This window comes from Frieseomelitta varia, unplaced genomic scaffold (assembly GCF_011392965.1).
Source record: "Frieseomelitta varia isolate USP_RPSP 00005682 unplaced genomic scaffold, Fvar_1.2 scaffold_353, whole genome shotgun sequence".
Taxonomy (NCBI): domain Eukaryota; kingdom Metazoa; phylum Arthropoda; class Insecta; order Hymenoptera; family Apidae; genus Frieseomelitta; species Frieseomelitta varia.
This window is the reverse complement of record NW_025110094.1, coordinates 520,415-547,747: the sequence shown is the minus strand read 5'-3', so window position 1 is coordinate 547,747 and position 27,333 is coordinate 520,415. Positions and strand designations below refer to the sequence as shown.

The window sequence follows — 27,333 nt, the reverse complement described above, 5'->3', positions numbered from 1 at the left end:
TTATTCAACGAGATGATAAAAAGCAGAGTCTAGACGCAGATGATTTCTATAATCACAGGATTCATTTGTCTTTAGTTCTTTTAATAACATGGAATTGAAAAATTATTTATTTTTCAATTACTATTTATTTAATTAGTCATTTCTCTGAATTAACCATCTTCTTGCCCATTTTTTTTTAGTATTTAATTTCTTCCTAGTTTTTGTAAGTAATAATGAACCTCTTGTTACTAACAGTAATACTGGAGCTGGAAGACGATCCGACATTTCGAAACGCATGCTTCAACGTTGGCGTCACACGAAAAACTGAAGAGGTAAACTGACTCTAACGCAGGTTTCATGATACCTAGGTGCCGGTGCATGCATCGTCACATGTTTCAACGTCTGTGGGAGTCTTTAGGAACGCACACTTGTCGAAAACGTTGTCACAGAGTCGACGTATGGTGTGTTTGACAAGAACGTGGGTGCCATTTCTCTGAAAAACCGTACACAATAATTCGTCGCTTTCCTTTTGAACTCGTCGATATGATATCACTATAGAGAAAAATTAAGTAATAAATTTATTAGTTATTTCGCCTTTCGGTTATATTTAAGTATACTAAAAAATCTTGACGTGCGTAGCACGTCATTCCAGCGCAAGAGGTTAACCACTTGCATTGACAACTGGTTTGCGGACCATAACGAGTGACCGTATACAATAATTCGTCGCTTTCTTTTTGAACTCGTCAGTATAATATCACTGTAGATAGATAAAAATTATTGAGAAGTAATAAATTTATTATTTGTTTGGCCTATTTTGTTTCACTTAAACATACTTAAAACTGAGAAAAGACTACAATTTTGGGAACAAAAAATTCTCGACGTGCGCGGCACGTCATTCCAGCGCAACAGGTTAGCCTCTTGCGCTAGTAACTGGTTGTTGCGGACCATAACGAGTGACCAAACCGTACACAACAATTCGTCTCCTTTTTGAATTCATCAATATATCACTGAAGTAATAAATCTATTATCTGTTTTGCTTATATAAATAAGCTTATATTGTAATCATAATTATAATATAATTGCCAAATTATATTACAATTGCTTATATAAGTTTATTATTTATTTTGGTTATATTTCAATGTACTTACAACTCGTCGGTGTGATATCACTGTAGATAGAAATTACTAAGAAGTAATAAATTTATTACTTATTTTGCCTTTAGATTATATTTAAATATAGTAAGAAATTCTCGTAGCACATTATTAGGAGGTTAATCTCTTGCGCTAGTAACTGATTTTTGCGGACCATAACGAGTGACCGAACCGTACACAATAATTTGTCGCTTTCTTTTTGAACTCGTCGATATGATATCACTATAGATAGAAATTATTGAGAAGTAATAAATTTATTATTTGTTTGGCCTATTTTGTTTTACTTAAATATACTTCAAACTGAGAAAAGATTGCAATTTTGGAACAAAAAAATTCTCGACGTGCGCGGCCCGTCATTCCAGCGCAAGAGGTTAATCTCTTGCGTTAGTAACTGGTTTTTGCGGACCATGACGAGTGACCGAACCGTACACAATAATTCGTCTTCATTTTGAATCCATCGGTATATCACTAAAGTAATAAATTTATTACCTGTTTTGCTTATATAAATAATTATATCGTAATCATAATTGCTGAATTATATTACAATTGCTTATATAAATTTATTATTTATTTTTGATTATATTTCAATATACTTAAAACAGAGAAAATATTGCAATTTTGGGCCCAAATATTCTCAACGTGCGTGGCACGTCATTCCAACGCAAGGGACGAACAGTCTGACTCTGATGCACGTTTCGTGAAACTCAGGATGCACGCATCGTCAGATGTTTCAACGTCTGCGGGGGCCTTGAGATACTACCTAACTTTTAAGATGGCTGGTGTAAAAACACCAAGACCGCGATCGAGAACTTTCATTAATTACCAAATTCCCGACGTCGGGGCGAATCGATCGCGATCTCGGCCCGCCGGCGTGCGTGTCGTACCCTCGTCGTACGCAAGCGAGCAAGACGACGGAAAAACGTACGTCAGAGAATGGCAGGATAACGCGCGCGGTTTCCCGAATCGGACGGGACAATTCCCAGCGCCTGCGTAACGTGGAGCACGCGTACGAAGTATATAGGAGAGCGATTGCCGCTCGAGGCGTCACATTGCGTCCTCGAGCACGTCCTTCGTCTTTCCACGTACATCAGGACACGTCCATCGTCCATCACAGCTATCCTTAGCCAGATCGTCGCGTTTGCCTGCTCTCGTAGCGATTCGCTCTGCGGTGTCGCCGCGCGCTGTCTCTCCTTCTTTCGACCGGCGGCGCTCGCCTCGAAGATAACAGGCCGAAAAACAAAACTGAAGAGTATCGTTGGTCGGTGTGCACACTTCGAATCGTACCTCGAGCGAGATCCAGAGGAGATCCTCGTGGAGATCCTCTCTGCGGAACGGGATCACGCTGTAACGTCGGATCACGACTCGGCGCACGTCTCTTTTGGCGAGGCATCTCGGGGCTCAGATGGGCAACGGGGTGATCCCATTGATGGTGGTGGCGATGGTGCCGATAATCGCCGGCACTCTCGGCCAGCGTGCTCTCAGCAAGAGGAACGCGCCGACGAATCTCGACTATCCCGACTATCCGGCCAAATACGACGAGTATCCGGTGAGTATTACTCGACATATACGTACACGTATTGATGTTCGTTTCTTTGTTACGTCGGGGAATAACCGGCGATTAGGTGCCCGAAGTGGTCAAATTGGGGGTGGACCTTGACAAGACAATCTCGAAGCTAAATCTCGATTGGCTTCTACGTTGTTTAGCTTGAACTTTGTACAATCTTGTGACATTCTTGCCTTCTTTTTGACATATACTCGTTCCAATCCTTTGATTCTGGATCTTCCGGGTCAGACGATTTTAGATCAATACGAGGAGAGATGGGGGAAGGGGGGGAGGGGGGTATCAACAAGTAGAATTCCCTCTTTTTCTCCGCCTCTGTTTCCATCCGATATAGAAATCGAAGCTCCGAGTGGTTGGTTATTGAAAAAAAATATTCGTCGAGTTGTTTTATCACGAGGCCGCTGCCTCCGCGGAAGGAAAGTCAAACATCAGCGTCAAAGATGAAACTCGCCGGTGTGTCGTTCAATTTGTTTCGTTCGCGTTGTTTCAGGGGAATGAAACTAGCTTGGGAAAAAGAGTCTCACAATAGAAAAATATGAACGATACACGCGGGTGACAAACGTGGGTTTTCGCGTCCTTTGCTTTCGATCCCGAGTGAAACGTTTTGTAAGAATAATACCCGGGAAGTCGTCGTCGTCGTCGTTCCTTGCAACAATCTGCTTTCATTTCTTTCCTCCTGAAATTCCATTCTTCTCGAATTTCTCTCGTTGCTACGCTTTATTCTTCCTCGCGGAGTTTGTTCTTTTTTTTTTTTTTTTCACGATAAATGAGAGTTTTGCGTAAGAAGAGCCGAGAATATCACTGTCTCCGTCCCCGTCGAGCTTCCTCTCTTACTTCTCTTTCTTCTATTTGCCTCGTGATGACACCGAATGAAGCTCGTTGAAGCTCGCCTCCTCGTCGCCGTCGAATCGCGTCAGATCAGATCAGATCAGATCGAATCGAATCGAATCGAATCGAATCGAATCGTGCCGAGGCGATATCCCCGCTTTCCGTCGTACACGTACTTACATTGTCCTTTCTTCAGCCTTTCAAGCGCTTCGAAAGCCTTCAGAAATATTCACGCGACGCGCGACGCGCAACAACTGCGAGTTCTTCGAAATTAAATTCTTCTCGAATTCTGTGATACGTGGGGTGGCAATATCAACGTATAGAAGTGGCGATATTTATACAGAGTGGACCAAAAGTTTCTTCTTATCGATTTTTTTTTTTTTTTTTTACATATTGCGGATCAGTAGTTTTATTGTTAATTTTAGTAGTTTTTGAGATTGGAACAGAAAACACGAGAATTCTCGTGACCGCATAACCGCAATGTGTTAATAAGACATCGAAATATAAGAGAAACTGATTTTATTGATTTCAAATTAAACTCAAGTTCAAGCGCGATTTTTCTCATTACGTTTTAAAATTTGAATCTGCTCCTTGCGTAGTTTAATCTGTAAAAAAAAGAAATTGAGAAAAATTAAGGATTTGTTTTTAACAAGAAGTGTGATTTTCAGACCACCCTGCAGCAATTTATATGTAGGAACGCGTGAAAAAAAATTCGAACGTGTAATCCTTTAATAAAACATCAAAACTGACTTCAAATTAAATTTGAGTTCAATTCACGACTTTCTTCATTATGTTTTAGAATTATTTGTTTCTTGCGTGCTATAATCTGTAAAAAAAAAAAAAGTGAAATTTGTTCAGTATGCTATAATCTGTAAAAAAAAAGTGAAAGAAAATTCGAATTTATTTTAGTAGGAAGTGATTTTCAGCCCACCCTTTATACTTAAATATACACATTCGAACGTGCAATTCTTCCTATTAACTTTTTGCGTTACGTTTTTCTTTTCAATTTTGGTGAGCATTATTTGCTGAAATTGTAACGTTATTATAATTTAGAGTATTTAAAGTATTGAAACATTATATATAATTTTTATTTGTCAGTGTTCAGTTAAATTTAAAATTTAAAATTGGAATCTGCAGGTTTATAATTTACTTATTCTTTCGGGTCGAGACCTTAACCTCTTGCGGTAGTAACTGATTTTTGCGGACCATAACGAGTGACCAAACCGTATACAATAATTCGTCTTCTTTTTTCAATTCATCGGTACATCACTGGATAGAAATTACCAAGAAGTAATAAATTGATTATTTGTTTTGCCTGGATTGTATCTCAATATACTCAAAACTGAGACAATATTGCAATTTTGAGTTAAATATTCTCGACGCGCGTGGCTAATTTGTATCACGAGTACGACTCGATATTATAAGTCATGGGATTGATATCTGCTATACATTCGATACGTCTCTCCTCGTCTCTTTTTCTTTCGCTACTTTTCGCCAGCTTAGATGTCTGTCTTTCCCACTTTCTTCGTCCAAGGAAACAGATGGCGTTTGAAATCCGAGTAAAGTGCGACGAGCGGACCTAGAAATTTCAAGGAATTTGTACGTCGAACGAACGTACGCGCACAGGTAGATAAAAAGAGAAAAATTACCGATGGTTCGAACTTCGTGAAGCAAAATCTGTACAGCACGTTCCTAGTTCGCTCCGTTTTAACCTCTTGCGTCAAGAATCTTTTGTCCCCAAAATTGCAATATTTTCTCAGTTTTAAGAATACTTAAGTATAACCCAGGCAAAGCAAATAATAAATTTGTTACTTCTTGGTAATTTCTATCCACTGATGTACGGATGAATTAAAAAAAGAAAACGAATTATTGTACGGTTTGGTCACTCGTTATGGTCCGCAAAAATCAGTCACTAGCGCAAGAGGTTAACCTGCTTGCGTTGGAACGACGTGCCACGTACGTTGAGTATTTTTTGTCCGAAAATTGCAATATTTTCTCAGTTTTAAGTATATTTAAGTATAACCCAGGCAAAGCAAATAATAAATTTATTAGTTCTCAATCCAGTGATATCATACCGACAAGTTCAAAAGAAAAAGAAAGTGACTAATTATCGTATACGGTTCGGTCACTCGTTATGGTCCGCAATCAGTTGCCAACGCAAGTGGTTAACGTTGATCTTGGGTTCTCCTTTTGCCAAAGATGCTCTTACATCGGGTGGAGAAACGACTTCAGAACTGTAAAAGTTTAAACCCCTCGAAATCAGTGAAAAACTTTTTTCACGACCATTGGATTCACGACCAATCTCGAAGGCCAGAGTCTTCCTTTGGAATTTGCCGTTTTTTATTGAATTTTTATCGAACAGTCCTGATTCAAGGAATTCTGACGAATTTTCCCTAACGTTCATGGTTCCATAGTACAGCTGGAGTTTTAAGTTGGAGATTTCGATCTTCGGGACCTTCAACGTGGTAAATTTACCCGCGAAAAAAGTTTCTTCAACATTTCCGAAGGAAACAGTTGAACTTCGACCATTTTCGAGAACGAAGGTACGCTTCAACATCTTGCAAAAAATATCTTTGAAAAGAACTTACGTACCAACTGGATCGTTATACTCGATTGTTTTTTTATGAGGTTATGACTGAGTTTAGTGCAGACAATTTTGTCTATCTTGATACGATACAGGGATAAATTTCTGATCTAGCCGTTTCCCCTAATTTTGACCACCGTTTTCTTTAACACGAATTATTATTTAAAACGAGATATCATTGGAAAAAGATCGAAAAAGTTACAGAAACAAAGAAACATTCACGAGCTAACGATAAGCACAATTAAGTGTTTGGTACGTAACGCTGATAAGCAAATAACGAAAACAGTCCATGCAATTTAAATTACGTTGTACTTGATTCCATCTTGTCCGATAAATTATAACATAATGGATTATTTAAGATATGTAATATCTTCGTGACATGAAAAAAAGGATTTTCTTTGAAAGAGTGCAAAAGCTATCTAACTTTGTCAACTTCCCCTCCCCCCTTTGATCACTCATTTTAAAAAATGAAATGAAGCTTCAAAAAAAAAAAAAAAAAAAAGAAAAAACCTATGACGAAATATTGCGAAAATTTGAAAATTTCCAAATTAGAAACTTACTTTCTAGGAAGAGAAGAGAAGCAGGAATCTAGGTTAGATTTAGATTAGGTTCACGTATATATACAATATATAATCATAAATAAATAAGTAAATAATCATAATAGATAAGTGAAAAATAAATAAGCAAATAATCACAATAAATAAAAGGCAAGATGAAATTGCTCTGACAAGAACAGGCGCCGAGAACGTGTTTCGACGTTCCGACGGTTTCGCATTAGAAAGTTGTAATCCGTATTAAATTCCAAGACATCGAGTTAAGACGGAACAGAAAGGATTTCGACTTATTGTTAGTCTGCCGATCGTTCGATTAATCCTTCGATTAATAGCAATTCTAGCCGCGGTACGCTCGCAAAACTGTCCTCCCTCGCTTCGTTCGCGATTAATGACACTCAGCTAGACAGCCCGGGAATTCGAGGAAAGTTGGAACTGTCTCGTGATCCGACGTTCGGAAAATGAACAGCCTCCTCCTCTTCCTCGTTCCCTCGTTTAGTCGCAATCCGCGCGCGCGTTAATTCAGGCGCGTTTGCATCGAAGCTGCGCCAAGTTAATTAATGAATTATATGTCCACGATAAAATAGAAGACGCACGGCCAACCGGCGCCGTCGGTCGACTTCGCAAGCTAATTAGTCGTCGAAGGCACTCTCTATTAATTATCGGTTAATCCCGCAAATTGTCAGCTTTCCGGTGCCTTTTCGCGATGTACATCGTGCCATTATCGTACGTACCATGTAGGTACAGCCTTTTTTTTCTGAGGAGTGGGGGACAGCGACGTTGTCTTCTGCCCTTTCCGTCTCTCGTTTTGATATTATCGATGTTACATTTTCCTGACTCCGATGTTCGACGTGGCCTGGATCGAAAATTGCCACGTAATTCATAAAAGTGGCACGACCGTTGTTTCGTGAATTTCGTCGTTTAGTAGTTATGAACCTTGGATGCCACGAAAAAACGCAAAAAATTGTTATGATATTGGATCATGATCAGTCGAAGTCTGTGCAATTCTTTAGTATATTATTTAAATATAACCCAAAGGCAAAATAAATAATAAATTTATTATTTATTAATAATTTCTATCCAGTGATATCATACCGACGAGTTTAAAAGAAAAAGAAAGCGACAAATTATTGTGTACAGTTCGGTCACTCGTTATGGTCCGCGAACCGAGGTTAACCTCTTGCGTTAGAATCACGTGCAAGTTTAAACAGTTTTAGACAAGTTTAAAAGAAAAAGAAATTATTGTATACGGTTCGGTCACTCGTTATGGTCCGCAAATCAGTTGCCAGCGCAAAGGTTTAAACCGACAATCGTCAATAATTGCACTATTATTCAGCGATAAAAGTTAACTCGTCAAACCAGAGATTTTTACACGTTCTTTCATATCTCTCGCAGTTACGTGGACAATTTAGAAAATTTACAACCAAGTCCAGCATGTGAGTTTTTTTTTCCAACAAATAAATTGTCACGTCATAACCTAACACGCGTGTAACAGAAGTATCATGCAGGCAACAGGTAACATGTATTAAAATTCGAGGCTTGGAATCACTTTTGTATTGCCTTGCGAAAATAGTGGCGCAAAGTCGCGTTTTCGTGACAACGATCGACAACGTGATAAAAAAAGCTCGACTGAATCTCTGAACCATTGAAGAGGAAGAAAAGTTCTTCTCCGAGAACTATCTGTAGGTGAGAGTGCACAATTTAGATTTCATACATGGCGTCGTGGGGAGGGGATTGGTTAAGACAGTGGCGAGTCGGTCGATATTTCCAGCATTAAAGTCTCTGACTAAAGGATCGAGTCGCACCACCGGAATGGATTTTAATCGACAACGTTGACTCGCAATGCCACGCAACGACGTTACGTCACCACTTCTTTGACACCTCCTACTAGCGAAACTATTCGAATTCGCCTTCGATCTCTTGGAATGTTTCGCTCGAATCGTTACACGGAAAGCAGCGAAAAAATTTTTCTAAGAATTTCGTGATTGCCAACACACTATCTAACCTCTTACGCTGGAATGACGTGCCACGCACGTCGAGAATTTTTCGTTCCAAAATTGTAATATTTTCTCAGTTTTAAGTATGTTTAAGTAAAACAAAATAGGCAAAACAAATAATAAATTTATTACTTCTCAATAATTTCTGTCTATAGTGATATACCGACGAGCTTAAAAAGACAGCGACGAAATATCGTATACGGTCACTCGTTATGGTTCGCAATCAGTTGCCACCGCAAGTGGTTAATTGAGTGCGTGGTAGTATTTTAGGTTAGATTAGGTTAGGTCTACAGAGAGGTAATTCGAGAATATATTAACAGCGAATTTTTTGCATTTCTTTAAATGAAAATTTAACTTTCGCGCAATTGCTTTGTGCAATGCACCACCATCAACTGCTCCCATATGTCATTAACTTCATACTAAAGAAATATACACGTGGCATTCCCGTTACTGCTATTAGCCTCCTCTCTGTTTCATTTTATTACTTTTTCAACAATTTCTCAGTGACATGTTCAAGCTACTTCCCTTCGTTTTTTTATTTTTTTCTTTCACGGATGTCATGTTCTTTGAAAGTTTGTTAATGGTCTTTTAGACTTTTTCCATATAGGAAATTCACTTTTTGAATAAGAATTCGGAACGTCGGGATTTCAGAGATGCTTAGGTGGTGCATGGTCAAAAAAAGATTGGGAACCACTGATCTAAGACGAAGAAATGCTGCACGAAATTGGCTACGAACGAAATTTTTCGCGATTCTAATTCTCGTAATTCCTTTTTGTCGAGAAAGATGCGTGATCAACCCCGGAGAGGAATTTCCGTAACGTGACCGTCAGTCGACAGCTTCAATAACTTTTATGTGCCAGCTAATAAAAACGCGCCATCGAAGTGGCTTTAATCATCGTTAAATCGATTCACCGCGTCGTCGTCATCGTCGAATTATTTGCGGAGGGAGACGATCGTCGGCCGTGAAAAAAATACACGTGCACGCGTGTTACATTTCGATAGAGAACATTGCAAACGCCTGAATCACGGTCCGAGAAATTGTTGAGTTGATATTTGCGTCAACGAACGCGTCGTCGATCAAAGAAGAAAGAAAAGAAAACACAGCGAGAACGAGTTTTGTGTCAGATTGAAAGCGTGCTGGAATTTCGAAAGTCAGGGAGGGACGTTCCTTCGATCTGCAACGTGAACGATGCAACTCAATATCCCAAATAACACATTGTCACGTGACTTCTTCTTGCCAGTGGTTGTCAGCCGAAAAAAATGTGACTTTGCACCGCTATTTTAAGACGTGCCTCGAAATAATTTTGATGTTCATATTCTATCTCTTAACGCTTTAGTTATTTTTTCAATAGCAATCCAGCAGGTCTGGCACTTTTCTACGGTAAAGGGAAAATGAAAGCTTTAGTTAGAAAAAAAAAGAAATAGGCAACCGCCTATAAATTCTTTCTGTTTCTATTTATTTCACAAATGTGCTTCATTTTGGTGTAAATAAAACTTATATTTTACCAAGTCTGCCAAATGGAATTGTTAGACATTTGTTTTGAAATCTTAGAACAGAGATGGCCAATTGGTGGGCCCTTATTCTTCTGACCGCTAGTGCTACCCCCCACTGCATTGAAATTTCCTTGCCGTGCATGAGCCCCCACTCTCTCAGCCTGTTGACTTTCCTACCAAGCATGTGGAGAGGGCCAGTTAGCCGGCTCTGTCTTAGAACGTGCTTTGCGTCGTTATTTGTTTCTTCTATGATCTAACAATTGATCAAATTGTGAAAAACAATTTGAAATAATGTATTGGTTCAACAATATCCGAACGAACTTGTGGTTCACTCACTCATGGCCATACACTGAAATTGATTCCTTCTGGCATCTCTAAATTTATTGCAACATCACACTATTCATCTTCTGGTAAATCCTCAAAATCACAAAATAATTGAACACTGGACAGATGGTAGCTCGTCAATTCCTGGACACAACCTCGCTTTTACACCAGGCGATTAAAACACAAAATTTCCTTCAGAGATGTTAAAGTAAAAAAAAAAGGACAAAACAGAAAATTTTATATTACAATGAAGTACACAAGCTTTTACAATCATTTAAATCTCTCAGAGTACACTGTTTCACGTCTGTAAGGTACGTCGACAGAAACTATAAATTAGTCAAATTTTGACTATTGTTGAAAGAGCCATGTCAATCGAGTGGACGCGAGTAAGTACTTAAAACGAAGTAAAAGAGCCAACAACGAGTCGTCAGACGTTTGTTTCTTTTCTCCCCCTTTCCAATCATTCGACCGGAAGGTTTCGAAGGAGAACAGCAACAGAGCGTGGGCCGTGCGTCATTGACACTTCATTTCCGCGGTTATTCTTTCCAAGAACGGTAGCCGCTGCTATTTCTCTCGTTCAATTTTCCTTTGCCGTGGAGAATTCCCTCCGATTTTCTCTCCGATCGACTAAAGTTCCGGCGCGTGATTAATTAATTTATCGCGACACTTGGCTCGTTTTTGCTTTTTATCTTATCTCGTATTTTCTTTTCTTCTTTTTTTAACACTAGAACTACCAAAGTGGTCAAAATGACCAATTTATAATTTTTGTTTTTTACATAAAAATTTCCTTTCATTTCCTTTATTAGATATCACCGCTTGCACAGCACTATTTCCTTTTCTGATATTTATACAGTACATCTTATTGCTCGAATGCTCTTTTGAATCGCACATTGTGATACTAATAAAAACAAAACAAAAAGTAGTTGATTAACCCGAATAATCTCTACTGCTTTAATAGGATAAATACCTTTTTAGGATAATAGCCATCGCCATTTTCCAGCAAAAAAACTCAGAAAGTCGATATTGCAAGGAACAACAGAACTCTCTCTGTACACCCAATATATACCTGGAAATTTTATATATTTATAACGGTATATTTGAAGATGCTCGAGTGATTTTTAACAAACTATATTAACAGAAGCTCATGTCCTTTACTGTACTCTTAACTTTTCCTTACGTTTCAATTTTTTCTGCTACGAATATTAAACTTTAGTGTTAACGCATGATACTCAGACATAAAGCAAAATTTTCCGTAACGAAGAATCACTCTTACGTTCCTCGAAAAATGTATATTTTTTTTCTTTCAATTTTTCCTCTCTCTCCCTCTCGTCCTTTCCTCTTTTTTTTTTTACTCGTTCTTTTGTTCCTTTTTCTTTCAACGCCGACGCATCGCACGAACGGCCACTCCATTAGCCATCTCCATATCTATTTAAAGCGAACAACAAATCCATTCGGATATATACACATACGTACGTATGCACACGTACACGTGCGCGCTCATTTACGCAGAGAGAACCAGCGGCAACTCTCTTCAACGGCGGGAATAAATCGATTAATTTGTCCGTCTTTGTCCACGCGGCGAACGTCCGGCTGCTGTGCCCTTCCGCAACGCGCAACGTTCCCACCGCAGCTAAAATTAACGACAAAGAAATTGGCTGAAATTAGCGTTTAACACGCGAATATTGTTGGACGATTACGATGATACTTCGGCCTGCCGGCATTCGGGACAACTGAATCACTCTGGCGGCCGCCATGCCGTCAACAATTATATCAATTCCAGCACTACGAATAGCCCCGTAATTGTCAGTTTGCATTTTGCCGTTTCATCGCGTCGCCTAGCGTCTGGATAATTGTGATTCACGGCCGTCGAATACTCCAGTCTCCATCTAGCATCGTCTGTCGAACTAAAAGAAAGAAAAGGAGAAACGAGAGCAACTTATTTTGAAAAATAAGGTTTTGGAAAATCGGTAGCATCACAGCGATCTGTTGGAACATCGGTTGGAAAATCCTGTCGCAGTCGAAATTCAATTATCGATAAGCGACAGAGCCTCGATGGCCGCGCGTTTCTGATTAAATTATCGATAATAGTTGACGATGATAGCCGACAGATAATCGGCCGATCGGCGTTTGTGTCGCAGTTGGAACAAAGCTCGCACGTTTGATAGGACGCGGTTTTAAAGTCACGCTGGAAGCATCGATTTTAATTAAACCTTTCGGCGGTGCGATCCGATATATATATATATATATATATATATATCCGAAAAACGCGCCTCCAACCTTTTCTTTCGCAACTCGCGGTTATTTTCCAACAAACGATCCACTCTTCAGACCATGACAAGTTGTCTGTTCACAGTTCCCAAAACAGTCAATTTTACGACAATAAAATTCCTTGAAAAAAGCCATGCGATGTGTCGCTCGTTGTCCACGATCCGTTGACGCTCTAATTTCATCCAGTCTGTTAACTCTTCGTCGTGATTTAAACGCTCAAACAAAACACCGGATGCAATAAGCAAAGCTCGAAGCACCCAACAGCGAGCAACGGCTCCGAAAGCTCGAATTTCTAACAATGGTTAACAACGGTCCGATCTCTTTGTTGTTCGTAATCCCAACACTACCGTGCCATTTACCGACATATTCCGCTATGAGCTGAAGTTCCCCCCCGTGCCGATAGAGAGCTCGATCGGGACTCGATCGGTTCTTTGTTCAGTTTTACGCGCACGTCCCTTACGTAATCCTCGAGCATCGCGTTTGCTTTGCTCTCTTTTGTGCGTTTCGGCTAAGCTCCTCTCTTTCGTCTTTCGTTTCTCGTTGAAATGAAAAAGATCGCCCAACGCGAAGAACGTTTCTCTTCTGTTGCGTGAAATTTGTGTTTCACGGAAGCAAAATAACGCCCACGAATTGGAATATTTTTGCGAAATTATCTCCCAATTGTGAAAATCGTTATCTCGATCCGAACGTGCGTGTTTTTTTTTTGTTTTTTTTTCGCGTCGTTCGACGACAGATCTAAAAGTCACTAGTGAGCTAGTAAAAGTTACTATGCAGTTGCTAGTCAGTTACAGTTTAAAGTAATAGGCAACGTTTCCACGATTTATTTCTCTTTCAGTCTGAAATAAAGGAAAGATACAGATTCTTGGAAGTTGGACAAAATCTCGGCGTATTGAACGCAACTCACGCGAGATGCAATCGATTCGTTTCCACCTTGTGCAAACGCGTTATACGGCTGGAATATCGACGCGTTTCAATTAAAAGGAATTATTTATGAGACGAAAAATTTCAGCCGGAGGGTTTAAGTATCCCTCGAGATTAACTTTCATTACCCGGTATAAAGTACGATGATTTTATTTGAAGCAGATTGCACCGTGCTCGATAGACTTTTGTCTATAAAATGACAGAGTCCATTGTGACTGTCAGAATCCATCGCAGCTCGTGCGAGTTTGCGTGCCTTTTCTGAGAACAGATTGTAAGATTATCGCGTTTTGGGATTTATAAGTCTCAATTTCTTGAATGAAACGTCACTTTTCAATGGATTAAAATTTGTCGGCGAAGATGACAAACGCTTCGAGTAACCCACTAACAAATTTCTCATCAGATTCGTTAGCGTCGGTTTTCTCGAAAGAAGAGAGAGATAGAGATATTTGCTCGCGCATTATTTCTCCTTCGATTGTTTCTAATACCTGTCGAGCGGATCTGGGATCGCGTGTCGTTTCTCGATGCTTCTTTTTTAATTACTTCCCGGTTTCCGTGCGCTCTTGTCAATTCATGGCAGAGATTTTTAATTACGTTTGACTTTCTTTCTCACTCGCCATCGGCGATTTTTGCCTTTGTTATACAGGGTGTCTCGATTTTACGCAAAAAAATGGAAGGAATAGCATGTTTTCTTTAAAATCTTTTTTAAAAAGAAAGAACAAAATCTTCGTTCTCGAGTTTGAAAAAAATTGTTCAAGTATACTTATTCAGTTCGGCTGGCCGACACGAGGCTAGCGAAACTCATTGAAAAATATGGAATGAAATTTTTTTGTTCCACAGAAAATAAATCTCAAACATGTTTCGTAGAAAATAAAAAGGTATTCTTACGGAAATACTGTATCCTACATTCTTTGCTCATTTTCACACGTAGAATAACCTCCTGTTGATTGTTCTTTCTTTCTCGCGTTTAGAATTGACTAAATTCAAGTGTAAAATATTGACAAATTTTTTTCAAACTTTTTCGAAAACGAAAGTTTTAATGAAAAATTTTGTTCTTTCTTTTCCACTCGTTTTTCTTCCAGTCATTTTACATTTGGTTGGACAGCCCTGACGTCTTGAAACACCCTGTATACAAGTGCACGAACGAAACTTGGATTGAACTTTCCTTACGGCTGATTTTTTTCAAATATCGCTGTTTTTCTCGCCAAACGTTGCAAGTAAATTGTTTCCTTTTCAACGGATGACGGAGGTAAGATCGGTCGTCAGAGTTGACAGTTCGTTTCACAGAGGGACGAAGAAAGTACACAATTTTCGTTCTCCCCGGAACAGGTGACAAAGGATTTTACACAAAACGAAACTTACTTGGTATATTGGCGTATCCTACGTTTCCAGGAATCAATTATCCGCAAACGCGAATTTTCGTCGAAATTCCGGTTGCGACGATTTTTATGAAACCATGTCATGTCATGTCGTGAAAAAATACCAAACAGGGAAGAAAAAATACTCTGCTGAAAACCCTTTGGGAAATCGCTCGAGTCGCTACGACCTCACTTATGTGTGCTACTGTGTGTACTCGCCATACGTAGACATCAGACGTCGACTTATTTTTCCGAGGAAAATCAAGGTTTACTGATCATCGAGTTTTTTCCCTCATCGTAGGAAATCGAACACATCCTAAGTCAAGAGAATCGTTCAATTCGATTCGATTCCTGTTATTAACCTCTTGCGCTGGAATTTTTTGTCCCAAATTGCAACATTTTCTCAGTTTTAGGTATATTTAAATGTAACCCAGGCAAAACAAATGATACGTTTATTACTTCTTAATAATTTCTATCCAGTGATATATCGACGAGTTCGAAAGAAAAAGAAAGCGACGATTTTATTGTATACGTTCGGTCACTCGTTATGGTCCGCGAACCAGTTGCCAGCGCAAGGGGTTAACCTCTTAATAACGTGCTACGAGAATTTCTTACTATATTTAAATATAACCTAACGGCAAAATAAGTAATAAATTTATTACTTCTTCGTAATTTCTATCTATAGTGATATACCAACGAATTCAACACGAAAGCGACGATTTTATTTTGTACGGTTCCGTCACTCGTAATGGTCCGCGAGCCAGTTGCCAGCGCAAGGGGTTAACCTCTTAATAACGTGCTACGAGAATTTCTTACTATATTTAAATATAACCTAACGGCAAAATAAGTAATAAATTTATCACTTCATAATTTCTATCGATAGTGATATCATACCGACGAGTTCAAAACAAAAGCGACGATTTTATTGTGTACATTCGGTCACTCGTTACGGTCCGCGAACCAGTTGCCAGCGCAAGAGGTTAACACGGAGTTTGTTAAACTGGACAAATATGTGCTTTTCGTTTCTTTTCCAATCTACGCTCTCTGTCATCGTTCGCACAGGGCAAACAGGGAAAAATTCCTACTAGTTCGTCGCGCTCGCTTCGATACGGTTCAGCTTCCCTCGATCGAAGAGAGATCCAAACAACGTAGGCGGTCGAGGATATTGGCTAACCAATTTGAAACGTGTACGGGTAACGAAGGCGATAATTAGATCCGCGTCGAGTTGCCAACTTTCGGGGTGCTTCGAGCCACGACGAGATAATCGAGTGGAATCGCTTTGGTAAACGGCTCGTTGAGTCAAGTTCAAACAGTTATGTGTTCGAACATCCACCTCGGAAATCAACGCCGCAACTTCGTTTTTTTTTTTTTTTTTCGGGAATTAAAATCGACAAGCGAGTGTAATTTGCATTTAATCTCTCGCGATCGACTCGAAGAACATTTACGTTTTACTTTGAAGAAAAATTCATTCTTGCTTCTTCCCCGCTTGCAATTATCGAGTTGAAGCAAGATTAATCTCCGGGATTGTGAGTCTCTCTGTCTCTCGTTGTTTTCCTTTGTCGAATCCCGACAACTCGCTATCTTCGCTTGTCCTCTGCGACGATGAAAATCAGCAGAAAGAATTTTTCTCATCCCGGAAACACGAGAGAAATATTGAAGAAAATCAGAGGGCGATTCACTCCAGTTAAAATTCCACGGCAATTATCCTCTGGTCCAATTAATTTTAATTGGCATAAACATTAAAATGTCGCGTGTAAGGGATCGATAGAAACGAGTTACTAGATAACGACAGAACCAATAACAATCTACGCCCGTACCGTTCGATCAATTATCGCACGTGTAAATTCTACGTCCACGTGTAATTATTAGAACGAGGTTAGGTTTTATCCGATCCATCCGCCGACCGAATCGAACTGACTTTTTCTTTTCAGGTAGTTGTGCCAAAGAGAGCGGCTCTTTTGTTCGATCAGTTGATGGTCGCGTTGCAAAAAGTGGTGGACAACCAAGGCAGGGGAGAACTCGGCGGTGGGAGCAGGACGAGATCGTCGGGATCTCACTTGCCTTCCGGGAACTCTCAAGTCATTCCATCGGCTGACGAGCACACGGTAAGGGTCGTTCCAATTTTTCCGAGACTTTTATTTGAGAATTTTATTTACAAATTTCATTTGTTGTGCGTAGATGGATCTTCAACGACGCGGACAGGCGAAAGGCCGGGTTTACTGGCGCTGTTACTTCAACGCCGTGACGTGCTTCAAGAGAAAGTGATAACGAGCCGAACCAGTGACCAGTCTGCACCGCGATATTGAAACCCGACTCGACCACGAGATTCCTCGCATGCTTATTCCCGGTCAAAAGAGAAACAAATAAATCACAAAACTCAGGACGAAATTAGACCCCAGACAAGTCCAAAGATGATCCTGTGTCTTTTCCCGTGAGTCGGTTATTGTTACCCCCCCCCCCCCCCATTTACCGAACTATCGAACCTATCCATCTGCCTCCTTAACGCTGTTTTCTTTCTCCTTCGCCTATTAAACACTGTATCAAATGTGTATCTTTCTGGTTTATAAAGCGACCGGCACATAAAAGTATCGATTAAACGTATTTACTTAAAACGCATCAAATTTATGCGAACGGTGTTCACTCGATTGCATTTCATTTAAACGCTTCGATTTTCGTGCAGTTCCTTGTTTACACGCCCTGAAGATATCCGTGATATCGCATCCTGAATCCCCGATTAATTTACTTGCAAGGTAAGTTTGTTTCAGCAGGCAAAGTGATTAACTGGATTGCGAGTAGCATGCCAGAGGCTGTTTATTCGTGTCATTTATTAAGAAACGCGCGTTACAAGAGTAAAGTATGCGAGCATACTTGTTGTTATCGCTCCGTAGAATCGCTCCGCGATTTCATTGCTACGGATAACCTTTCCAAACATAGAACTAATTCACAATGTTTGGTGTGTGGGAACATATCTACAGCGACAGCTTTTATCGGCACCATTGGCTCGCCGATGTACTGCTTCGAGGCGGGCCTGGATAGATCTACCAAATTTTTTGCAGCTGCCCGAGGATCACAAGATATATATATCAGCCTCGATAATTTTTTTGCCTTACGCATGGTTAGCAACGCTCTCTGATCTGCAAGAAATACGTGTCCATGCTTACACAGATATGCTCATTGAAAGTTGAAAAAGATTGTGCAAACGATGTGTCTTACGAAGTCCGGCTCGCGGCGGATCCACGACAGCGATAATATTGGGTTTGGTAGTTCTTCGAATTACAGGAGATAAAACATCCTCGGCTTTGCCGACAAAAAACTCGCAGTTTGATATTTTGTTCGCGACGACATTTTCTTTGGCGTCTTTGATAGCATCCTCTATCATTTCCAATCCAAACACCTCGCCGCAATACTGAAATCGTTCGTGTCTGTTTCTTGTCCGTACGTTGCTTAATTTATTATTAATTTAATAATATCGAGATTGTTCGTACCTTTGAAAATGCGAGGCCGATCGTTCCGGTGCCGCAACAAATATCGAGAAACGCGGTGTCTGTGGTTGGTTTAGCCAAGTCGATCGCTGCTTTGTACAAAACCTGAGCACCTAACGTGTTCACTTGAAAGAACGCTTGAGGAGATATGCGAAACTTCATGCCTAACAACATTTCCTCTATGTATTTCGTTCCGCTGATGTGATAAAAATTGTTTTCATTTTTCTCGTTGACGCTTCTAAAATAAAAATCAAATTAATCGAACGAACGACGTTCTCATTCAATTGTTAAGCACTCCGCCAACATTGCTCACTTTAGTTTCATTATCTGAAGATACAACGATGTCACCTGTGCTTGCGCGCCATTTCCGGTCTCAAAAAATGCTTTCAGTTGTGACTTTAATTCGTCTAATTTCTCCGAGCTTAAATTTTGAGGGTGTATTCCTACTATCACCATCAGATCATCGCGAAGAGTGGTTCTGACGGTAACTTGTCTCCAGTATCCACTATGATCAACTGGGTGAAAAGGTTTTAATTCAGTGTTTTTCATGAATTCCTCAAGCACCTAAAATACTCGCAATACAAAAAACAAATCTGAAACACTGAATTGGTGGAAACCTTCTGAACAACTTACTTTAACCACGACTTTCATTTTATTAGGAATGTGACAAAGATTGTCAATGGGTCCCACCGCTGTGGAACCAGCTGCATAACTGGTTAATCTGAATCCTATTACAACTGCATTCTCTTTCTCTCCTTTACCTAAATAATTGAATTCATCATTACACGCGATATATTTATCTTATTCTATTAACAAGACAAATAAATTCGTGGAATTACCAACTGTAAATTCGCATTTATTTCTGTATTCTGTGATTGTGTCTGTACTCAAAATAGGAAGCAATTCGCAAGGCAGTCCTTGATATTTAGTCTTTTGGTGATTTAACCAATCTAACAGTTCACCTTTGCTTTCTTTCAACATTTGGTTACAAATGGTTGATAGAATCGAGCGCATTTCTTTTTGCTTCAGTTCCAACTAGAAATCACGATATTTAATAATTTCATATGTATAATTTTACAATGTTATCAACGTTTGCCTTACTTGATTTGGATAAGGCATGCTCCAAAGAGGAATTGTAGTTAATTTAACTTTATCTTCTGTGGGTATATTTTGATCATCTTCGTCTAATTTCAAACGCTTCTTTGTAGTCTCTTCTTCCAATCTCCTTTTTACAAATGGGTCTGGTGCAGGTTTCGCAATCTATTTTTAATATGTTTAAAAGTAATAGATAAAGTATGCATAATGATCATGTGACAAGAACTTCAATGATGTAATTTACATTCAACTTGACAAAAGCAACAATGCATAGCAAATGTATTGCAGACCAACTAAGAGAAAGTAAGAGTACGTGACACCAAATTAAAATACCTGTGCACTGAGCTGACAACTTTTCCATAAAATCCCATTTAACGTCTCTATGGCTTTCCGACGACTTTCCTCGTTTCTGAAAGACACGTAAAGCCATCCGCTGCTCCGTTTCGGAGGTTTTATCTTACACGTCTGTAGGTCTAGCTTTTCATTTAAAAGCTTTTTAAATTCACCTATTCCGTAATACTTTGGTAAACCGTGTACCTCAATTTTATACTTCTCCGATGTAAAGTCGTTTCTTTCGAGATACGCGTAAGGATTCTTTTCCGCTTCTGTCGATTCGTTTGAGGCCATGTTTACCTTAATTTTTTGTTCAACTGTATATTTTCAACCAGCGATCATGTCAAATTTTATCAATGAACATAAACATTCAATGTAACCTTTCTTTTCCTATCCTTCAAACATGCTCTGTCTGCTATCCGATGTAACTCTAACTTTCAGGTTATGTTTGGATTTAATCACTTTAGGCCAACGTAAACTATACGCTTCTGTCAGTGATCAGTTTCAAATTTCGTACTCCACAATGATAGTCAATAAATCCGAATTTCGTTTGGTTTTGTATAAGGAAATTAATTCATCGTGATAAAAATGAATGAAAGTATATGAAAAATTTATATATAATCAGTAGAACTAGAATTTTATACGTTTAAACAGAACATGCTCAGAAAACGTTCGTAAAAAATCTCTTGGCTTTCTATAAGCATATTGCTTTTAAAATTGGAAACTCTCAATTATCTTATACACTGCTATCTTTAAAGGATTATTTTTCTATGTCAGAATGAATCAGCAAGCAAAGAGTTGTTATCTGAAAAGCAATGACAAGGCACTAAAGACAGTATATTTGCCACATAAAAAATCAATTATTGTAGGTCGTTCTCCAGAGACGAATATCACAGATACACAATGTTCTAGGCACCAAGGTTTGCTGCCAATTGTTTTAATTCACAGTCTTATCATACCTTATTACTAGTTTAATTCAAGCATTTAATGCAAACGTGTAATTTTTTGTAGTACAATTGTATGCAGATTATGAAGAGTACAAAGTCTTCATTCAACAAATTGGACTTAGATCCTGTGGCTTTAATGGCTTTAAAACAAGTAAAGATGTCAAATTTATAGCCAATCATGATGATTGTTTAGAAATGTTATATGGCAAGCATGCTTATCAAATTGAATTTAATCCTCCACCTGTAAAAAGATTCCTTTCCAAGAAAAGGAGTAGAGATTCAGAGATGCTCAATGAGAATGATGAAAATTCTGATAAAATAGTTAAAATAGAAAGTGACAAAGATGAAAAGACTCGAGAAGAGGAACCACAAGCAGAAGTGAAATGTAAAAAAAATGATCAGGGTATTTTAAAGTATATCAAAAGAAGTAAAACAACATCAGATGAATTCAAAAATGAAGATAATATGATAGATTTAGACAATGATCAGGATATGTGGGAAAGTAAGGAAAGTGGTGCATTGTTAATATGTACAACACAGGGAGTGGAAAGTCGTTCAAAGGTAAATTGATAAGATAAATACTTTTAAAAATAGACTAAGCTTTCTCATTTTTAGATAGCAGCTTATGATATGGACGGAACCTTAATAAAAACGAAATCTGGCTTAGTATTTCCAAAGGATTATGATGATTGGCAACTTATATATCCTGATGTGCCAAAAAAGTTGCGCAAACTCCATAATGATGGTTATAAAATAGTAGTTTTCACTAATCAAAAATCCATTGGATCTGGAAAAGTAAATCCAAAATCTTTCAAGAATAAAGCTAGAAACATAGTACAAAAAATTGGTGTTCCAATGCAGGTGTGTTTCTCTTTCTATCAGCTCGTAATAAATGAGATCATCTTTTATATATAAATTTATTTGTAGATATTCATAGCTACTGGGTCTGATATTTATAGAAAACCAGCGATTGGGATGTGGCAGCAATTGGAAAAGGTAGTAATTATCTTTCGTTTTTATTACAAAAATTTCAGGTTTAATTTTTTTGCAGAAGAATGACTCTATATCTATTGATAAAGATAGTTCATTTTACGTTGGGGATGCGGCTGGGCGACCAAAAGATTGGGCTCCCCGTAGAAAAAAGGATCATTCGTCAGTTGATCGATTACTAGCGCTTAATTTAGGTTTAAAATTCTATACGCCGGAAGAACATTTTCTCGGACATAAACAGGCACAATTTAAATTGCCCACGTTCAATCCAAAAAATTTATCGAATGGCGAGATATGCTCGGGAAGCAATATAACTTCAAGTAATCAAGAAGTAATTAAACTTATTTTACCTAAAACGTTTGCCAAAAATATACATATAATAACAGCAAGTAATTCTTAATCCACATGTTTAGATCATTCTAATGGTTGGTTGTCCTGGTTCTGGGAAATCACACTTTGCAAGAAATTATTTAAATCATTATGAATGCGTTAATAGAGATACTCTGGGAAGCTGGCAAAAATGTATTACTGCGATGGAAAGACATTTAAATGAAAAAGGTAGCGTAGTTATAGATAATACTAATCCTGATTGCGCATCAAGACAGAGATACATCGAAGTGGCAAAAAAGTATAACATACCCGTAAGATGTTTCGTTATGTCGACAAGTACTAATCATGCAAAACATAATAATAAGGTAATAAATTGCCTAAATTTTTGCAACATAATTTTAATTTACAATATAAATGTTACACTGAATGTTTCATTTTAGTTTCGAGAATTAACTGATCCTAGTCATGTTAAAGTTAATGATCTGGTTATTGATTCTTACGTGTAAGTAAAATGACCAACAATAAAGTAAACTAAATTTATACAAAGTCTATTGTATTGAAATATTTTTAGGAAAAATTATCAAGCTCCAAGCTTGGATGAAGGTTTCACAGAAATTGTTAATATAAACTTTATCCCGAAATTTCAAAAAGAAGAAGATCGTGAGCTTTATGAAATGTATTTGCTTGAAAAATGAATGAAATTTTTTTAACAAAGCATTATATAAATTCTTTCCAATTGAATTAATGTATGCTTTGTAATTATCAAAGATTTTAATTGTCAAATAAAATTTGTATAAAAAAAATCATTATTGTATAAAATTGTTATTATATGATATTATATGTATATAAAAAAAATATGTGAATTGTAAAATTAATTATTTATTTTGTATGTATTTATCGAATTGTTTTTGTTGATTTAAAAATTTTTATTGTTTCATTTCATGTATTAATAAATAATAAAATAACTTTGAATACTCTGATTTTCCTAACTTTCTATTAATAATTCATTGTTCTTTTCGCATTTCCTTTGTATACATATTCTTCTTACATATATTTCCTTTGTATACATATTCTACTGTTTAAAATCTTGGCAACATAACCTCTATAGACGCACGAGTTCTCTTGAAATGTGTGTAAACATTCAGTGTTCAAAAGTAATTATAAATACATATATATATATGTAAAATGTCACGATTAATAGTAAAAAATTTACCAAAAAATGTAAGTAATAAATTTTGACAATGCAATCATGATATTAGAATAAATGAAAAATGTTATTTTGTAATGATGATTTGTAGATTACAGATAAAAAATTAAAGGAACTTTTTAGTCATAAAGGTTTAATAACCGACGTGCAGTTAAAATATACCAAAGATGGCAAATTTAGACAATTTGCTTTCATTGGATTTAAGACGGAAGAACAAGCTTTAGCTGCCAAAGAATATTTTGACAAAACATATCTCGATACTTGCAAAATATCAATTGAACAATGTGCAAGTCTAGGTATTAATATTATTGATAAGTGATTCATAATAATAAACAGTTACAACAATAATGATAATAATATATACTTATAGGGGACTCTTCTAAACCCAGAGCATGGAGTAAATATGCGATTGATAGTTCAAAGAATGAGGCTAATAATAAAGATTCTACTCATAATGAGAATGAAAATGTTGCTTTGAATAAGCCAACAGCAGATGGGAAAAAGGAAAAAGACAAGAAAGATAAAAAGGAAAGTGTAATATCTGTAGTCAAAGAGGCATTGGAAAAGGTACAACTAAATAATATGTACTTTGCTGTGATATATTTGAAATTTTTAAACTTATTTACCAGAATAATTATTGTATTTAGCATAAAAATGATCCTATGTTTATGGAATTTCTCGAAAGTCATACAACAGACAAAGCTACATGGAATAATGATATGTTAATAACTAGTCAAATTGAAGAACGTAATGATAGTGAGTCAGATGACAACGAATCTAGTACCCAGGATGACGATAAAAACGAGACAAAGAATAAGGAAGAGGAAAAGGAGGAGAAGCAAAAGATTGCAAATAAAGTTATATCTGATTTAGAGGTAATTCTAAATGCTGATACTCTGCCACTTTTTTGTACACACATGTATTAATGATTACTCTGTTTCAAACAGTACATGGAATCCCTAAAAAGGAAAGCAACGAATGTAGAAAAACAAGTTTTAAGTAATAAAGATACTTCTAAACACAGTTCCATAAAACTTTTTACCGTAAAACTTCAAGGATTGGCATATAATCACAAGAAAAAAGATATCAAACAATTTTTTCGTCCACTGAAAGCGAAATCAATACGATTGCCGGCAAAGATTAAGGGTATTGCTTATGTTGGTTTCAAAACTGAACAGCACATGAGGAAGGCATTGTTAAAAAACAAAAGTTTTATAGGTATCAACGTTAACTGCAATTACGAGTCTTTTATTTTCCGTAATTTTCTACTTGTATTTTGTTCGTTTTAAATCCTTCTTTAGGTGGGAAACAAATATTCGTAATAAAATACGAAACAAAAGAACAGAAGCCTGACGAAGCAGAGAACGAAAACAATGTTCGATGGAAGAAACAAGCAGAAGCATTAAATTGCGAAGAAAGCGTTGCGGAATCGGGAAGGATATTTATCCGAAATCTATCGTATACAATAACCGAGGACGATGTTCGAGCATTATTCGAAAAATATGGTAGATTTTCCATTTTCACATAATCCAACGTTCGTGACACTAATATCATAACCTTTCATTTAGGTCCTTTGTCTGAAGTTGACCTGCCTGTCGATCGGACGACCAGAAAGCCGAAAGGTTTCGGTACAATAACATTTTTAATGGCCGAGCACGCGGTTAAAGCGTACAGTGAATTAGACGGTTCGATTTTAGATGGGAGAATGTTACATCTTCTTCCAGCCAAAATGAAACATAATCCTATGGAAGAACTTGACGAAAGTAGGGATGAATCCTTTGCAATTCTTTTCTCTAATTCGTCTCCAATAAGCGCGTGTAACTTTTAAACTAACATTACAGAAGACTTAACTTACAAGAAGAAGAAAGAACTGAAGACCAAAATGACCGCGGGATCGTCACACAACTGGAATACTCTTTTCCTTGGTCAAAACGCTGTAGCAGACACTATAGCTGCTGTTTATAATACGACAAAAGAAAAAGTACTTGAAGACGGATCAAAAGATTTAAGCGCCGCTGTCAAGTTGGCACTGGGAGAAACACAGTTGGTTCAAGATACGAAAAAATTCTTAGAGGAAAACGGAGTCTGTTTGGATGCGTTCAATCAGGTGAACATTAGCTTCGAATGTAAGCTGCCGCAGGAAATGATAATCGAGTAATTTGATTAATGTGTCGTTTCAGCCATCGAATAAACGATCGAAAACGGTGATACTGGTGAAGAATTTACCGGCTGCAACGCCAGCGCGTGAAATTCGACAATTATTTGCGCGACATGGTGAATTGGGGAGAATCGTAATGCCACCTTCAGGAATTACTGGTATGATTTTTATCTGTATCAAATACTATGTACTATGTATTATAATTAATAAGCATTTATTACGTTTAGCTTTGGTGGAATTCTTGGAGCCCTCCGAGGCACGCAAAGCATTTGCGAAATTAGCATATACTAAATATAAACATCTACCACTTTATCTTGAATGGGCACCTGACAATACTTTTACGACTCCTTCGAGAAAAAACAAAACCGCCGAAGCTGAGGCAGGCGAGGGAAAGGGAGTTAAAGAACAAGTTGATAAACAGCCTGGGGAATTTTCAGACGTAAACGGTATGAATAAAACTAACAAAGAAGAGGTCGAGGACGAGGATGAGGACGAACCCGAACCAGACACCACACTTTTTGTAAAAAATATTAATTTCGCAACTACGGAAGAACAGTTGAAAACGGTGAGTAATTTAACATTAACGTTTAACGTTTTCTCTGTTATCCGATAACACTGACGCGTTGGTTTTCAGTATTTCGGCAAATGTGGTGCTCTTCATTATGCCACGATAGCGACGAAGAACGATTCGAAGAACCCTGGCGCCAAACTGTCGATGGGTTATGGATTCGTAAGATACAAGAAAAAAGTAGACGCGGATCGGGCGTTAAAAGTCTTGCAAATGACGGTTTTGGAAGGAAAGACATTAGAACTGAAACGTTCCGAACGAATGCTAACGTATGGGCGTAACCTTATTAAAAACTCTGTTTCAACTTTGTTGCAGTTTTGATAATGATCCTCGTTTATCTTTAAATGTTTGCAGAACCGATGTAAAGGATGTGAAAAAGAAATCGTCGACAACGGTTCAAACGGGCACGAAAATTTTAATAAGAAACATACCGTTTCAGGCGACGACCAAGGAAATAACTGAACTATTCAAGTACGTGTTTCATTTTATTGTATTTATTCTTGTTATTACACTTTATTGATTCTAAAACGGGTAGAATTTTTATGTTTTCTTTGTCAAAATGCCAGAGCGTTCGGCGAGTTGAAAGCAGTGCGGCTACCAAGAAAGTTAGTTGGCGTCGAAAAACACAGGGGATTCGCCTTCGTGGAGTACTACACAAAAAGCGAGGCCAAGGTGCTCACTAATAAAATTAACGCGTGTCTTTTGTTATTAAACTAAATCGATGTTTCACTCTTCTTATTCTGTTTGCAGAAAGCGTTTCAAGCTTTGGGTCAGAGCACTCATTTGTATGGTCGAAGACTGGTCTTGGAATGGGCTCAAACAGAGGAAGGTGTGGAAGAAATCAGGAAACGAACTGCTAAACACTTTCATCAAGGTACGTACACGTACGTGCGATGCATATTTACTACGTACTTGTCAACAAAAATCATTTTTCGTTCACAGACGAGTCGATTAAGAAGAGCAAAAAGGCAACGCTAAGTCTAGAAGACGTCGGCTTGAAAGATGCTTAATTCCCAAGTTGTTCCCACGATTTTGTACATAGTATTTGTTAAAGTGAAATAAATTCGCGCAGCGGAATGCATTTCCTTTCGATGGCTGGCAACGATTCAAATCGCTCGAGAGTTGAAAAAGTTCCCCGCAGACTCGTAAAAGCGCGGTGTTATACCTCCGCGTCACGTCGGGACTTTTTCTCGAAAATACTTGGGATTTC

At 37.9% G+C, this 27,333-nt stretch overlaps 4 protein-coding genes and 2 long non-coding RNA genes across 12 annotated transcripts in view; 3 read left to right on the top strand and 3 right to left on the bottom strand.

Moving 5' to 3' along the window:
* The first annotated feature begins 1,959 nt into the window (after positions 1-1,959).
* On the top strand, positions 1,960-17,634 carry LOC122530742. The gene is made up of 3 exons (XM_043658005.1): positions 1,960-2,676; positions 16,945-17,118; positions 17,192-17,634. The coding sequence occupies exons 1-3, from the start codon at positions 2,533-2,535 to the stop codon at positions 17,276-17,278; spliced, it is 405 nt and encodes a 134-aa protein (XP_043513940.1). The 5' UTR covers positions 1,960-2,532; the 3' UTR covers positions 17,279-17,634.
* LOC122530751 lies at positions 9,143-11,186 on the bottom strand. Of its 2 annotated transcripts, XR_006307091.1 has the most exons (3): positions 10,482-11,186; positions 10,158-10,398; positions 9,143-10,027 (listed from the first exon to the last, which is right to left on the bottom strand). It is a non-coding gene; the product is annotated as an uncharacterized LOC122530751 (long non-coding RNA). The 2 variants fall into 2 exon arrangements; XR_006307090.1 differs by lacking the exon at positions 9,143-10,027 and having other exon boundaries at positions 10,086-10,398.
* On the bottom strand, positions 11,234-13,439 carry LOC122530746. Of its 3 annotated transcripts, none has more exons than XR_006307080.1 (4): positions 12,747-13,439; positions 11,647-12,654; positions 11,437-11,535; positions 11,234-11,367 (listed from the first exon to the last, which is right to left on the bottom strand). It is a non-coding gene; the product is annotated as an uncharacterized LOC122530746 (long non-coding RNA). The 3 variants fall into 3 exon arrangements; XR_006307081.1 differs by having other exon boundaries at positions 11,647-12,373; positions 12,747-13,433; XR_006307079.1 differs by lacking the exon at positions 12,747-13,439 and having other exon boundaries at positions 11,647-12,737.
* A 156-nt stretch (positions 17,635-17,790) lies between the features above and the next one.
* LOC122530726 (tRNA (uracil-5-)-methyltransferase homolog A-like) overlaps positions 17,791-27,333 on the bottom strand; it is a 34,849-nt gene continuing 25,306 nt past the window's right edge. The window contains exons 1-8 of one of the 4 annotated variants that reach the window (XM_043657969.1): positions 22,235-22,368; positions 19,597-19,755; positions 19,335-19,530; positions 19,129-19,256; positions 18,809-19,059; positions 18,499-18,733; positions 18,227-18,419; positions 17,791-18,147 (exon numbers count right to left, since the gene is read on the bottom strand). In XM_043657969.1, the coding sequence (XP_043513904.1) occupies positions 17,888-18,147; positions 18,227-18,419; positions 18,499-18,733; positions 18,809-19,059; positions 19,129-19,256; positions 19,335-19,530; positions 19,597-19,755; positions 22,235-22,267 (1,455 nt within the window). In that variant the 5' untranslated portion in view covers positions 22,268-22,368 and the 3' untranslated portion in view covers positions 17,791-17,887. Of the gene's footprint in view, positions 18,148-18,226; positions 18,420-18,498; positions 18,734-18,808; positions 19,060-19,128; positions 19,257-19,334; positions 19,531-19,596; positions 19,756-19,923; positions 20,367-22,234; positions 22,369-27,333 lie in introns of those variants that run through there. The other 3 variants (XM_043657967.1, XM_043657970.1, XM_043657968.1) reach the window with 3 other exon arrangements.
* On the top strand, positions 20,408-22,961 carry LOC122530728 (uncharacterized protein F21D5.5). The gene is made up of 8 exons (XM_043657973.1): positions 20,408-20,843; positions 20,935-21,431; positions 21,486-21,731; positions 21,798-21,866; positions 21,922-22,191; positions 22,274-22,555; positions 22,631-22,692; positions 22,762-22,961. The coding sequence occupies exons 1-8, from the start codon at positions 20,702-20,704 to the stop codon at positions 22,883-22,885; spliced, it is 1,692 nt and encodes a 563-aa protein (XP_043513908.1). The 5' UTR covers positions 20,408-20,701; the 3' UTR covers positions 22,886-22,961.
* LOC122530715 (probable RNA-binding protein 19) lies at positions 23,280-27,212 on the top strand. Its single transcript, XM_043657917.1, has 15 exons — positions 23,280-23,411; positions 23,489-23,693; positions 23,768-23,964; positions 24,045-24,272; positions 24,345-24,615; positions 24,699-24,902; positions 24,966-25,160; positions 25,239-25,504; positions 25,578-25,713; positions 25,783-26,120; positions 26,190-26,392; positions 26,478-26,594; positions 26,690-26,795; positions 26,874-26,997; positions 27,066-27,212. Exons 1-15 carry the CDS (start codon positions 23,376-23,378, stop codon positions 27,131-27,133), a joined length of 2,694 nt encoding a protein of 897 aa, XP_043513852.1. The 5' UTR covers positions 23,280-23,375; the 3' UTR covers positions 27,134-27,212.

What these genes read in the sequence shown, in the direction of transcription:
- LOC122530742 (XM_043658005.1), top strand. Translation starts at nt 2,533, where the DNA reads ATGGGCAACGGGGTGATCCCATTGATGGTGGTGGCGATGGTGCCGATA. An exon ending in CCAAATACGACGAGTATCCG is followed by an intron (nt 2,677 to 16,944) that starts GTGAGTATTACT and finishes TTTTCTTTTCAG; the next exon opens with GTAGTTGTGCCAAAGAGAGC. An exon ending in CATCGGCTGACGAGCACACG is followed by an intron (nt 17,119 to 17,191) that starts GTAAGGGTCGTT and finishes TGTTGTGCGTAG; the next exon opens with ATGGATCTTCAACGACGCGG.
- LOC122530728 (XM_043657973.1), top strand. Translation starts at nt 20,702, where the DNA reads ATGAATCAGCAAGCAAAGAGTTGTTATCTGAAAAGCAATGACAAGGCA. An exon ending in AAATTGGTGTTCCAATGCAG is followed by an intron (nt 21,732 to 21,797) that starts GTGTGTTTCTCT and finishes ATTTATTTGTAG; the next exon opens with ATATTCATAGCTACTGGGTC. An exon ending in CTGGTTATTGATTCTTACGT is followed by an intron (nt 22,693 to 22,761) that starts GTAAGTAAAATG and finishes AAATATTTTTAG; the next exon opens with GAAAAATTATCAAGCTCCAA.
- LOC122530715 (XM_043657917.1), top strand. Translation starts at nt 23,376, where the DNA reads ATGTCACGATTAATAGTAAAAAATTTACCAAAAAAT. An exon ending in AAAAAACAAAAGTTTTATAG is followed by an intron (nt 24,616 to 24,698) that starts GTATCAACGTTA and finishes ATCCTTCTTTAG; the next exon opens with GTGGGAAACAAATATTCGTA. An exon ending in GTTTGGATGCGTTCAATCAG is followed by an intron (nt 25,505 to 25,577) that starts GTGAACATTAGC and finishes GTGTCGTTTCAG; the next exon opens with CCATCGAATAAACGATCGAA.